The sequence below is a fragment of the Maniola hyperantus genome, chromosome 19 (assembly GCF_902806685.2).
Source record: "Maniola hyperantus chromosome 19, iAphHyp1.2, whole genome shotgun sequence".
In the NCBI taxonomy this organism is placed as follows: domain Eukaryota; kingdom Metazoa; phylum Arthropoda; class Insecta; order Lepidoptera; family Nymphalidae; genus Maniola; species Maniola hyperantus.
This window is the reverse complement of record NC_048554.1, coordinates 5,829,973-5,843,586: the sequence shown is the minus strand read 5'-3', so window position 1 is coordinate 5,843,586 and position 13,614 is coordinate 5,829,973. Positions and strand designations below refer to the sequence as shown.

Here is a 13,614-nt window from a genome sequence, read left to right as displayed (position 1 = left end):
AAAATCTACTAGTGCTAAATTAAACTATGTGACGATTCAAAAGCACTTGTAAAAGTTTACTTGAATAAAAATATATTCTATTCTATTCTATCTGCGAATATTTCTGTAGTGACTGTTACAAAAGCGACTGTTCCTCGGATAAGTTCTGTAAAGAATGTTATGCTCAAAATCGAATTCCAAATTGTTACATTACATGTAAATGCTTCATCGGGTGATCCGCTCACTCAGTGTCTAACACTGAATGATAGCCATCGAGCTCTTGACATTGGTTGATTCTACATCGCTGCTTCATTGAGTGATATTAAAATATTTTTTCGTAGAAAAACTTTAATGGATATAAAATAAATGTCAAAATATGAGCTCGGTGGATACCATTCAGTGTTAGACACTGAGTTAGCTAATCAGTAAGAAACTTCATAAAGGGTTCCACACACACAGTCGTTGCAACGCTACGTCGAACATATTTGGAAAAACAGCGCATCCATAGAATTATTTTTATTTAACCCTTTTTAATCTAAATTACTTACTTGTGACTCTTCGGTATTTTGATTAACTTCATTTCGTTATCCTGAGACAATGAAGACAGAGGTTCCGCTGATATAGCTGTTCTTTTAAGTCTAGGTTCGCCAACCGGAAGTATCCTTGTGTTTTCTATACCTGGTGTTTTTACACCTTCCTCCTCAGTGTCAACACCATTCCTTTGTATATCAAACATTTGTCTTGTTAGCGGCTTCACCACTTGTCTGAATTTATCTATTTCATTCTTCAAATATCTTATTGTGGCATCCTTGTCATCGATTTCATTTTCTAACAAAGCTATTATTTTATCTCTACGTTTCAATTCTTGCGTCTTCTCTATGACTATTCGTTTCATTTCTAACAACTTTTTCTGTAGTTTATAATAGTCGTCTGTTTTACACTGATTGGTATGCGTTTGGGCCATTTTGATCTAATAAATGACCGTTATTAACATAAAAGTAACACTATAGTTTTATAAGTAAAACTTGCGTCTTTCTCAACTTATGCACTGGTCACATTGTCTATAAAATATTACCTACATTTTTAAATGCTGCATTAAATTATTTTTGAAGTAATTTAGTAAAGAAAATATTTCGAATGATACGAGCTTTCATCAATAGATAAATTAATAATTTAAGATTTTACTGTTCCACTTGTGCAAACAAGCCTTAACATTAAAACGAATTCGCAAGAAATAATTAAGGATGTAAAACGTCATAATATTTCTATTGTATTTATAAATTGTATACAGCAATTCTAGCGTGCTTAGGCTACAGATGATGGTAGCTTGTGGACTGATACAGGTATTCACTTGAAGTCGAATAAAATCATTCGTATTTAATTTAAAACCTTCGCGAAATTAGCTCAATACCAAGCTTATCGAATAAATGTTAATTTGTGTAATTAATTTTAGCGAGGACATAATTTTTTAATCTATAGCAATTAGCAATCCATAACACTTGCTGCATTGACGTGTAAATTCACCTACATAATAAATTAAGTGAAATTTTAAATATCCCCCTAAGTACATACGTATCGGAATTGGATGATACTTTATTACGAGAACCATAATTAAAACATATGGGTAAAATATGACAAATTACAACAGTATCAAAAAATTACAAAATTCTAATCAAAATATTATAGAAAAAGTAGTAGGTAAGCAATAAGTGTATGAAGCATAATTGACTGTTTCTAAATGTGGGTGGTTACACATAAGGTCGATGTATCGGCAACATGTATCAAGAAATCATTATACCTTTCAAAGCTTAAGGCAAAGGCCATTACAAGATTAATGACCAATGAAATAATTTGGGACATATGAGAGCTGGGGATTATGATTATAATGAAACATGTGATAATAAATCAGATCATGTTGAAGTAGTTGCGAAAATGCAATTTAGTTTGTTAGTTATAATATCTTATACCTATTGCCAATCTTATATTGACTACATTTTGATTTCTCAGTAATAAATTTCAATTGCGAAAATATTTAGTCGTAACACCGCACCGGATCGTATAAAATAAATTGATATATTTTGGTATTCGCAAGTAAAGTTTTGGATATTAATTAAATAAATATTTAAAATTGACCTATTTTGAAAAATCGCTACAAGTCGAAATAACAGACTGTTGTTACTTTAATCTTAATTTAAATAAATCAAGCCACTTTTAACTTGTAAGGATTATACTAATTAATATAATTCTGATATTATAATTGTAGATCTCAATAGTCAATAGCGTTGATTTATTATTGATTGATTTTGTCAGGTTCTGTAGAGTGAGAATATATTAGGAATATTTCTATAATGTTACTTGTTGTTAAAAATACGTTATAAATTCCAGAAGTTTTCAAGATTATTAATATATTATTTTGAAAATTTTAAGAAGACTACTACAAACTCGTTTACAAACTATTATTAAATACTTTCGGTGTTTACATCGTAAATATCAATCAGTCTTATCGCAATAGAAATCGCTCTTTTATATAATTTATTTTGCATTTATGCTATTTACAATAATATGATTATTAAACTATAATTCACTAGCGATTATCAAGAATAATTTTAATGTAAGATTGAAGTAATAATATAACAACATAATATGCTTTTATCTTTGTACGTGTCAAGGTAATACATGCATACAGTGAAATTGCCACCACCTATATTTATTTATAGATTCTGAATTTACGTAAATACACTAAGCTTGTAAACAAATAGCAGATATGAGCATATTTATTTCAATATTTTAACTCTTAATATATGTATATGGTTAGAAATATATAGGAGCTGTTCCTCTGTCGATTTAATTAACAGGTATTTGTGACAGGAAATCGGAAGTTGACCTTCAATCTGCTCTGCTTTTAAGAATATTCGTTGCATCACTTTCAATAGCTTATGCAGTTTGTGGTCTGCTCTATATTCTGAATTTACGAAATACTTTTAAGGAAAAGTAAACAGGTCAAGTATAACGCGTATATTGCAATGGGTTGGTATCTTGTATATAATCATCTCAGTAGTATAGTCACTTTCCAAAAATATTATAGCCAATAACCTGATGTCAACAATATCGAATCACAATCATTCAGAATTTATTTGTTGGTATTTTTATATATTTTACCTATCTATGGTATATTTTTAGAAGCTGTCATTGATAAAGCATGATAGATAAGATAGTGTATGGATTACCTATTACCAATCATCTGCTAACGAGTGTGTTCTGTACATTAATGCCATAAATGTACAGAATAATATTATTCCACAAATTTAGTGCATTGACCACATAGATTACAAAAGTATGATTGTGATTACAATAATTATTTAAATATCTTTAAAAGTCTAGTTTGAAAATTATTGCTTGGTGATTACACAAATTAATTTTACCAAACATTTTATAATGACCTATAATATATCTTCCGATATGACTTCCATACAAAAATCATTTTGTAAAAAAATACCAACTATCAGTTAACTTTTGTACTCCTCAATAGTCAAATATTTCTTAAATTATAGCAGATATTACTGACTGATTTGATTTGTTACAATCACAAACTTTGAAAAATCTTACAAAATCCATATTTGTACAATATTACAAGTGTATTCCTTTTCATTTTACACGTAAAATAAATGATAAACAATTTATATAAATATCGAATATGTCTTCTGTCCTAGACCTCATTCCTTTACTTGGCCTCGAGCCCAAATATTTTGCTATAGGTAAGTTCATCCTTAGTAGTTTGACCTGTGAAGTAATTTTAGTTTTTTTACGAGTAACGGGGATGCTGGAAAGATTTACATATATCAATTTAGCAAAATAGAGGAAGAATCGTTTGCTAGACAAATAAGGACTTAGGCATTGACGGATAAGACTTTGCAATCATGACTTATTCACACTGTCTATCAATAATATCAGTCTTAAAATTGTTTGTGAATCCAAAAATAAGTAAATCCCCCTTCCTTTAATCCGTAGATTAAAAAATCAACAAGATAATAATAATCATTCTATATCGCAAACGTAAGATTGCTGCGCTTGTCCAAATTAAAACTTGTGATGTACTAAATATTATTCTAGTAAATACAGTTAATAATCTTTGTAATAATGCAACTAAATCAACGGGTTTCGTTGTAATAAATACACACTAAACGATAAAATACATGATTATATTATACAGGCTGTAAATAAAGCAGTGTTTGTGATTTTGCTTAGCGTAATTTAACGTCTCGGCGAGACAATTACAAATCGAATATGATAATGAACGGATAACCCAATACATTGTAATTATTCCGTGCTGTAATGATTACTACAGCTATTACCATTCCTATTATCGTAAATTTGCTACTGTATTTGTTTAACTTCGAAATTATTATTGTGTTATTAGAAAATTAATGGAACTTAGCTCCGACCTAACGTTCTACAATTTGTTTGAGTACTATGTACATATTATTACGATTGTAATGCAATTAGTTAACTGGATTTTATATAAAGCTGTAATGTTAGTGACGTAAAATTTGACTTTACATATACGTCATATCCTACTACCTATATTATAAAGTAATGAATTTCTATTCTTATTTAATTCTCCAAACAAATAATCTAGAAGGATTCAATTTTAAGTTAACTTTATTTCTGCGATTTTATCTTATGTTAGGTTGTTTTTTTTTATAATATCGCTTAATTTTAATGTCTCATAAAAATGAATAACTAAGCAGCTCGTTAAGTGTGCTATAATTATTAACGAAAAAGTCAGATGACCAACTTTAACCATGTACAAATTGTATGTACCTACTAGTTTTTAGCATAGCTACAGCGGGTATAGTTGCTTCCATTTTGCATGTGGTGAGGTAACAATTCAAATTTCTTGAACCTGATTAACATTATACCTAACTAGGTGACATCCAGTTAACTGGAGTTAATCTAAAGCCAGCTAATCTTGTTTATATCTGACGTCATATGATGTGCCGTTTAAGCCCGTTTTAGCTGAAGTTGTCAAAAAGGCTAATGCTATTTATGGAGCTTGACGTTATCACGATACCGGTAGAACAGCCAAAACCATTAGGGAAACTCTATTAGATTGCGTAATCATGGCAACTAAAATATCACCAAGAGTTAGTTACCACAAAATTTGATAATCATATGGAACACGTATCATCTATCTTTGCTGACGTGATAGGTCAAACGACAATAGCGCAGCTAATTGAAAACTTTTATTTTAGCCAATTTACTAGGAAGAGATTCGTGGAAATGATTATAATTTTGAAATAAGAAGGATTTCTTTGCCCAAGCATAGAGTTAGAGAGAGATATCAGTTTAGACTATAAGGTCAGACAGCTAATGAAATTATTGCAATAGACATGATACGATTTAAAAAATTGATCCAATTTTCCCTAACAAAGTTAGTAATGAAATTATTGCAATAGACACGACACGATTAGAAAAAAATGATCCAATTTCCTTTAATTCAATTCAATTCCCAATTATTGGCTTTTAGGTGTGCCAGCTGGGCACAGAGTGTTTCGCCAGTGTCACGTTTATGGAGAAGGCCCAATTTCCTTTAACTAAGTTAGTAATTAAATAATTGCAATAGACATGACACGATTTGAAAAAAATGATCCAATTTCCTCTAACAAAATTACTAATGAAATTATTGCAATACACATGATATGATTTGAAAACAATGATCCAATTTCCTCTAACAAAGTTGAAAAGTTTAGGATAGCTAATTTTGTCTTGTCATGATCCTCGATAAAGATGAAAGTTCGGTCAAATCAATATCAGTAAAGTCGGAAGACGAAAAGTTGATGTCACTGGAATGTAAAATAGCAACGATGTGTGCTATTTTGATTGACATTGAAACGCCATTTGGGTGCTGTCGAAGAAGTAAACGATAATAGTATTTTCCCCGACATCCAAATTTACAAACTTTAACTGTCTATAATATTAGTGTAGATAGATTTCATTTCTCAGAATCTCATTTCAATCAATAAATTGTTGTTGATGTAATCTCATATTATCACAGCTCTCTCGCTCACAACAAAAATATTATTCTTGAGAAAACATGCTACACGATAAATGTTTTTAGCAAGTAGGTATATTATTTGAAAATTTAAAAAAAATTATATGACAGTAAATGTAAATAAATCTCAGTTGCTATAAATCATTAATTATAAACAAATCTATATAATTTTACAGCATATGAAATAAACCATTCAAATGTCGATAAGGCAATGAGTTAGTTGAGTTAACTCAACCCATTACCTAAGGTTTACCTATATACCATCTTTTATATTAATAATATCCATTAGTTGGTTGTGATTAAACAGCACTATTATATACTAATAATATTCAAAAAAGTGGTTGAAAATTTGCAAAGGCAACCCAAGTGCGGCACAGCTTCGACATTCAAAGCATCTGAGTAAACATGATTTGGCTAAATTTAGTATGAGATTTAAGGACATTGCAACAAGGTCAAATGCAGTCGTAAAAATATTTCTGTTTGATATTACCGAGTAACATCTCACTAGGTTTCTCTTGTTTTTTGAAAATGAATAGGTACTGTGTGTTAAAATCGTTATTCAGTTTATGATATATCCAGTTGGAAAATTATCTCAAGAGTAAAATTCAACATTCCACCGTGCACGTTACACATTTTTACCTGTGCGTACACAAATAGAATGTTAGTAATGAAACTATTTTTTTTTCCTAGAATGAACCTTGACACAGAAACTATGAACAGTCAAAGTCACTAGAGACGAGAGAAAGATTACTATCACTAAAGTGTCAACAGTTAACTAGACAATGCAAAGAAAATTGTTGTTTAATTTAAATTATATTATCTATTCTATTTAGAAGGTTCTAAGATAAAATTTGAGGTTACTCTATAAAGTTTATCAACTTAGCAAGAAATCTTTTTCAAGCGCTCTTTTTGGATACCATCTATTATATTTTTTCAATATCCATTTACTTTTTGCAGCTACGTCTGCGTATTACGTCTGTAGATTTTGATAAATGATGGAAAAAACATCACCTTATTCTATTCATGGAAACAAAAATATACGTACAAATTAAATGTAAAAAAAAAGTAATAAAAACATTAACAAGCTATATTATTTTTCTCATAAACTAAGTCTAAACGACCGATTAATTGCCAGTTTATTATAAAATAAGATTTTATTAATTTGAATAATTAAAATAGTGTTCGTGAATTACAGAGTTAAAATGAGACTTCAATTGATGTGTAATTTTACTGGACTTACTAAAATATAAATCTGCCATAAACTTGATCAAGCCAATAAACAGAAATGCATTTCGTGTGAAAGTGAAGGCCAAAAGAGTTTTTATTTCTGTGATATTTCATTGGATACGTACAAATATATTAAAGACTTGAATAAGTTAGAAAAATGGATATCCGGAAGATACCCAGTGCCAAGGTTGCTCTTGATTTTGTCGTAAGTTGACGATGCGTATCGGATAAATCTGCTATACTTACAGATCACGTCCCCAACTACCATGTGAATATGTGAAGGTGACTGAATGGCATTCGCAGTCAAATTTCAATGCCTATAGCTACTTCTCCACTAGCAATAAAACTTGCACAAGCCATTCTGCAAGAAATTTCGAAAATTACTTTCCAATAGAAAAACTTGCAGAAAACTAGCTATGAGCGCTAACAAAGTGCTAGTGACTTGCCACAGCTGACTTCTGTAATTTTCAAAGGTAGTGGGCAATGGATATTTGGTACGAAAAATATATTGAATCAACTAGTTTATAACTCTATCATATCGGACTTGTATTTTTTAATGAACTACTCAACTGAATTCTGATATTGGCTTGATTCTGCTAGGCTATTAAGTTTTGATTCGATGTCATATTTAAAAATACAATTTTTTCCTGAATTTGATTTTGAAGTATTTCAATAGCTGGAAAAAATAAGTACCTAGTATAATGTTAAATATGTTAAAATTTACAAAGATACTAAAAATATCCAAGTTAATTTTACTATTTTTATTTTTATTTCACTGTTTTGAAAGCAGTAAAACATGTAATTTTGGGCCTCGCTCTACATCATCAAGGAAACTACGAGTACAAAAAAAAATTGCGAGCTTCAGTGAGTCGAGTAAAGCATCAATGCTTTATGTATAGTATAGAAAAATGATGTATAGAAAAATATTCTATCTAATAAAATTCAAAAGATTCAAAAGGCTTATTGTATTTGCAGATTTGTAAAGTAATCATTGACATCTTGAGTTAATAAATAAATAAACCACGATCATAACATTTAATTACTGCCATGAATTCAAGGTGTATTATTCTACTGCAAGAGCTCAACCTAAAAGTAAATAATATTAAGACTTTCCAGTAACCCAAGCTTTCCAAGTTGTAATGGTAAAAGTCATAATAATTGTTAATTTCGAACTTTTATGCAGTTTGTTTACAAAATTTTAAGTTTTGTCTCAGAGACACTAGGTAAACAAAACGAAATCTGATCACCGCTCTATGGATCACCGCGACTCCATGCAATCTTGTCTATGATCCTATCCCAGAGTATTTTTGTAAAGCCCGAAGCCAGAAGCTTGCGGAAGAGGTTGCAGAGAGCAAAATAATATAATTATGAAGTTTCAAAAGAAATGTGGTCAGTCTTTTATAAGTAATGCTTTCGTGCTTTATCAATTTTTGTAAGTTTTTTGTCGTTGTATAGCCATAGTGTAATGTTACTATGATAACAACTTTTTTTTGACCTGGCCTAGCAAATGTAATTTAGGAGCTCATAATGAAAATAATAATACATTTCTAGACACCTACCTAGTCAAGCCTAGTGTTTAAAAGTGTCAAGTCAATATAAAATATTGTGAATCTAGAATTCATTATTTTTTGTTCCAATTATAATCAATAGGATTTATTGTCATGTTTTCTATTCATGTTATCAAATAATAAATTATGTACCTAGATATCTCGATTGATAGTTATAAGTGGTTTGATAAATTCAATCTGTATGATCTGTTTTGAGTTGGTACCCTCAAACCATGATGCTATTTACAAACTTTCTTTCATGATATAATCGGGATTTTGATAAAGAGGTACCAAATCAAATCCGCAACTATTGAAAAAAATGGTGGGTAGGGGACTGCCGACAGAAGTGAAAAATTAAATTTATAAAATATCTAACAGTTGTTTTGTTTGGATTCTAAAATTATCTAAAAGAAGTATTAAAAATTACATAATTTGTACAAACCCTTCACATTAGTTTAGTTTTTATATCTATTGGCACTACGAGCATAATAATTATTAACATTATTATGTCGGTGACGCGACCTTGAAGTTTTTACCCATCCCGAAATCGCCCAACGCGCTTGAAGAAGTTTTCACTTCAAAAGTTTCGGTTCCTGTAATTTTGCTAATAGATATTTTATAATACCCGAGTTAACAAATTAACTCGCTGTCATTTTATGTGCAATAAATTAGGATAAATGTAGAGACGTTACATAAATTAAACATTAACATTTTAAACTGATATAATAATACGTTATAGAGTGAAATATAATATTATAAAGCAGTAAATAAATCTCTTTTAATAATCATTTATTATTATTTATGCATTATTTATTCACTATTGATGTTTTGATCTGAATAGTATTTGTATTTATCAAGATGACTGATCATATAGATGTATGTTATAGGTAGTACAAAATAATCGTACGCAATAAAATGAACTAAGTATCAAATAAATATCAGAACTGAAAAACTCCTTGAACTCAAGATAGAGAAAAAGATTATTATGATATTTAATCTAATCAAAATGTCTTCTGTCGTACGATATATTTTAGGACTAAAAAAAATTATGAAGCTATAAGTAATAAATATGAAAAACCATAGTACAGCCGTGAGATTTCTTACGGATAACAAATATATCAAATTTTTAAACATTTTGACGATTTACTATTGATTGGTCAAAAGTACCTACTGTAATACAGTTTTAATCTTTATTTTTAGTCCTGCCAATTTAATTAAGTAAGTAGGTATTTAAACTATATTTGTAAGAGATTTTATTCACTATTCTACTCATTACTGTTTTTCTTCCTTTTGTGTTTCAAGATTATTATTTGTTCGCTCGCGATTTGCATTGAAAAAGATTTCACAGTTATCTGTCATCGTTAGTTAGGTAGGTACGTAAACAGGTACTTTTCTTTTTCTTCTATTGTTAGGTAGAATAATATAATTGCAAGTCAGAAAGTGGTTGTAAAGTTAATTTTTTCTTCAATTATATACATATTATTTGTAACTATATAATATGTGTTTGTTTTAAATACAGAAATAATTTTTCATATTATATTAGTCATATTAATTTAGTCATTTGCAAAGTTAGAACGGAAAATAAATATGAACGTTTAATGTTTACGACATTAGTGATTAGACTTAGTTTAGTAGTGACTTGCCTTTTTATGGTAAAATTAACTATTGTGAGCGGAATAAGGTCAAATTATAGTTTGCTTTAGAGTACCTGTAGTGTACCCTATAGGTACTCTACCCGAACCAATAATTTTAGACTATTGATGACAACTCTATGACTTCATAATACAAACAATAAAAACGTGTTAAGTGCCGATTGTATCAACTAGGTACATGAATATAGGACTGAAAAGAGAAAATATCAAAAAGTAGAACCAGAAATATCAGGACACATCATAAAAACCTTAATTCAAAAGTGAAAGTTTTAAAATGATATAAAGGTGAAATTTTAAATCACTTTCTGGATAATAAAAACTACGCGCGTTCTCAAACGATGTTCTGTTTTTGAAATGCGTTTGAACGTTCTGCCGGTTCGGAAGTCGCGGTTTGACTAGCTCGCTCGCGATACGTCAACGCGAATCAGTCTCATGTGTGAAGTGCTTATTAGCGTACGATCACACTGGGGATTTTTGTTCGGAAACTTTTTATGCAGTCGTCTGCACGTGATACTTGACGTAAGGACACTTGCGAATACAAACGAATGTGAATCGAACGAAATGGACGATGAAACTCATTGGCGTAGCGCATAAGTGAGCGAGTCGGTGGATAAGGTTTTGTATAATACAATGCGAAGCTTCGCTTCTAGTGGATGTCCCATGACACCTCACGATATTTTTTGCTAACTCATTGTTGGTCTTCCTCGCATATGAACTGGTGGTGAACAGCCCTTAGCAAAATATGCACGGGAGAAACCACATAAATCTAAATATTCCGAATTTCATGACAAATTACTGGGCTATTTATCCTGTCTGTCTTCGGAAGCCTTTTGATGTCGGTCGATATGACGTCAAATAATGATATGGTGTGATCACATGATCTACTGTATGCATCTTCGTATTTTTCCATACAAATCAGTACCCTTATTATAAATGCGAAAGTGTGTTTGTTTGTTGGTTTATTGGTTTGTTGGTTTGTCCTTCAATCACGTCGCTGCGGAGCAATGGATCGACGTGATTTTTTGCATGGGTATAGTCAAAGACCAGGAGAGTGACATAGACTACTTTTTATCCCGGAAAATTAAAGAGTTCCCACGGGATTTTCAAAACCCTAAATCCACGCATACGAAGTCGCGGGTATCAGCTAGTCAGCTAGTATGATATAACTTACGTTTGTATTAACAATAATCGTTGGTGTTCCAAAGTCGTGGAATAGCGACCTCGCACCGCAAAGCGCAGCGCTGGTAGACCACCCACTAGCTGGGCAGACGACATCAAACAAGTCCCAGGATACGCTGGATTCAGGCAGCGCAAGACCGTTGCGTGTGGAAGTCCCTGCAAGATACCTATGTCCAGCTGTGGAGGTCTAATCCACGTGGACAAAGTCTCTTGTACGACTTCCACAAATCCCTTTAAAATAATCCTGCTAGCCCAGTAAAGTTACGAGACTAAGTTTATAGGACTCACACATCTATACTAATCTATACTTTACTTACTAATAAAAAAAATTGAAGTGTCTGTCTGTCTGTAATTTCGAAATAACTACCTCAAATTAAGCTTATATGGTTATTTGACTTGTACCTTTAGCTTTCTGTTTGAACGGGCTAATCTTCGGAACGGATGAACCGATTTTGATATGACTTTCACAGACGCTTTGAGCTGTACATTGATAGATCAGTCAGTCAGTCAGTCAGCTTTTCCTTTTATAAATATATACTCGCAGATTAAATTATGATTAGTACCACTTGCTGGCGAGAAATCAATATTAAATAGCCCGGTGCGAAAACTTTGACCGGAACGTTTGAACAAAAAAATTCAAACTCTTGGAAGACTTGAAACTCTGCAGTGGACGACTATCGATATACTTGATAGCGACGAGACGAGTAACTTTTTACTAAGCGACAGTCGTTGGTGTGATCTTGCTTCTACTATTCTTATATTAATTCATACTTTAATGAACGTTGCGTATATAGCCCAGTGCAAAAACTTTGAACAAAAAATTAAAACTCTTGAAAGGCTTGAAACTGCAGTGGATGACTATCGGTTGATAGCGACGAGAAGAGCAAATTTTTACTAAGCGACAGTCGTTAGTGTGATCTTGCGTCTACTATTCTTATTATTAATTCATACTTTAATGAACGTTGCGTTTGACGATGGGCGTAATTGAAGGACGCCTACTGCCTATTGTCTTTGATATTTTATTGAGAACTGTCTGGAACAGTAATAATTACAAATCTATTTATGGCTTTTAACTGAGTAGAGAGCAAATAATAATAGACTGCTCAATTAAACCCAATAAGTCATTAGGTAAATTCTGCCCTTTGATTGGCTGTGACAAAATGTACACCGCGAATCAACCAATCAAAGGGCAGTATTTGTTGACGATTACGATAATTACTATGAAATTTAATCATTATTCTGACACAATTGGGGGGCTGGTGGGCAAAGCTCTCATACCTATAATAATTGTATTTTAAAAGTGAATAAAAAACTGTATGTTTGTGTGTGTGGCGACCACGACTGAAAATAAATTAGAGTCACATATCTATTGTTAATTTTGAAAGGTAAAATTTAATAAGCTTGATATAGCCGTACAAACTTTTAGTGACCAAACGACCGTCCCGTCCGTCCCCTTGATATCAAATCATTTGGCACATCTGAAGGCGAATTAATAAAAAGAAGATTTATATAAATCGCTATCATTTGCGACGGTTAATAGAATACGAAATGGGTGTACCTCTTAAATTAGCGCAGCCTCGTTGCTATTTTGGACACTGGCAAATTGGTTTCAGCCTTGAAATTGTTTTGCCATAAACCAGGTACGGGACCACCCGGCCCATATCAAACACAGCTTACCTATCATACAGTTCAGCAGACATATTCCTTAAAATACATGACTGATTTTTAATGACTTTAATTCAAGGCTGAATTAGCCGGTGTTGAGGTGCATGCAAACAGGGGCTATTTTCTCTGAAACGACCCGTATCTTATAGACGTCACCCAAGGGGCACATCAGACACCGTTGTGTTCGGAAGCCACAAGAACGTCTGGTATCTTAAGAAAATTTCGCCCCATTATAAAAAAGTGTTGTAGGTATGCTAGCTCGTAGTTCGTGGAGGTAGAATAAATGACGATTGCTCTCGGAAATGGATTAATA

The 13,614-nt window shown here is 31.6% G+C and overlaps 1 protein-coding gene across 3 annotated transcripts in view; it reads right to left on the bottom strand.

Moving 5' to 3' along the window:
* for (cGMP-dependent protein kinase for) overlaps positions 1-13,614 on the bottom strand; it is a 176,091-nt gene that overhangs the window by 61,751 nt on the left and 100,726 nt on the right. Inside the window, exon 1 of one of the 3 annotated variants that reach the window (XM_034979018.2) lies at positions 528-1,038. The exons of the other annotated variants lie outside the window; for them this stretch is intronic. Coding sequence (XP_034834909.1) covers positions 528-943 — 416 coding nt within the window. The 5' untranslated portion in view covers positions 944-1,038. Of the gene's footprint in view, positions 1-527; positions 1,039-13,614 lie in introns of those variants that run through there. 3 annotated transcript variants of the gene reach the window in all.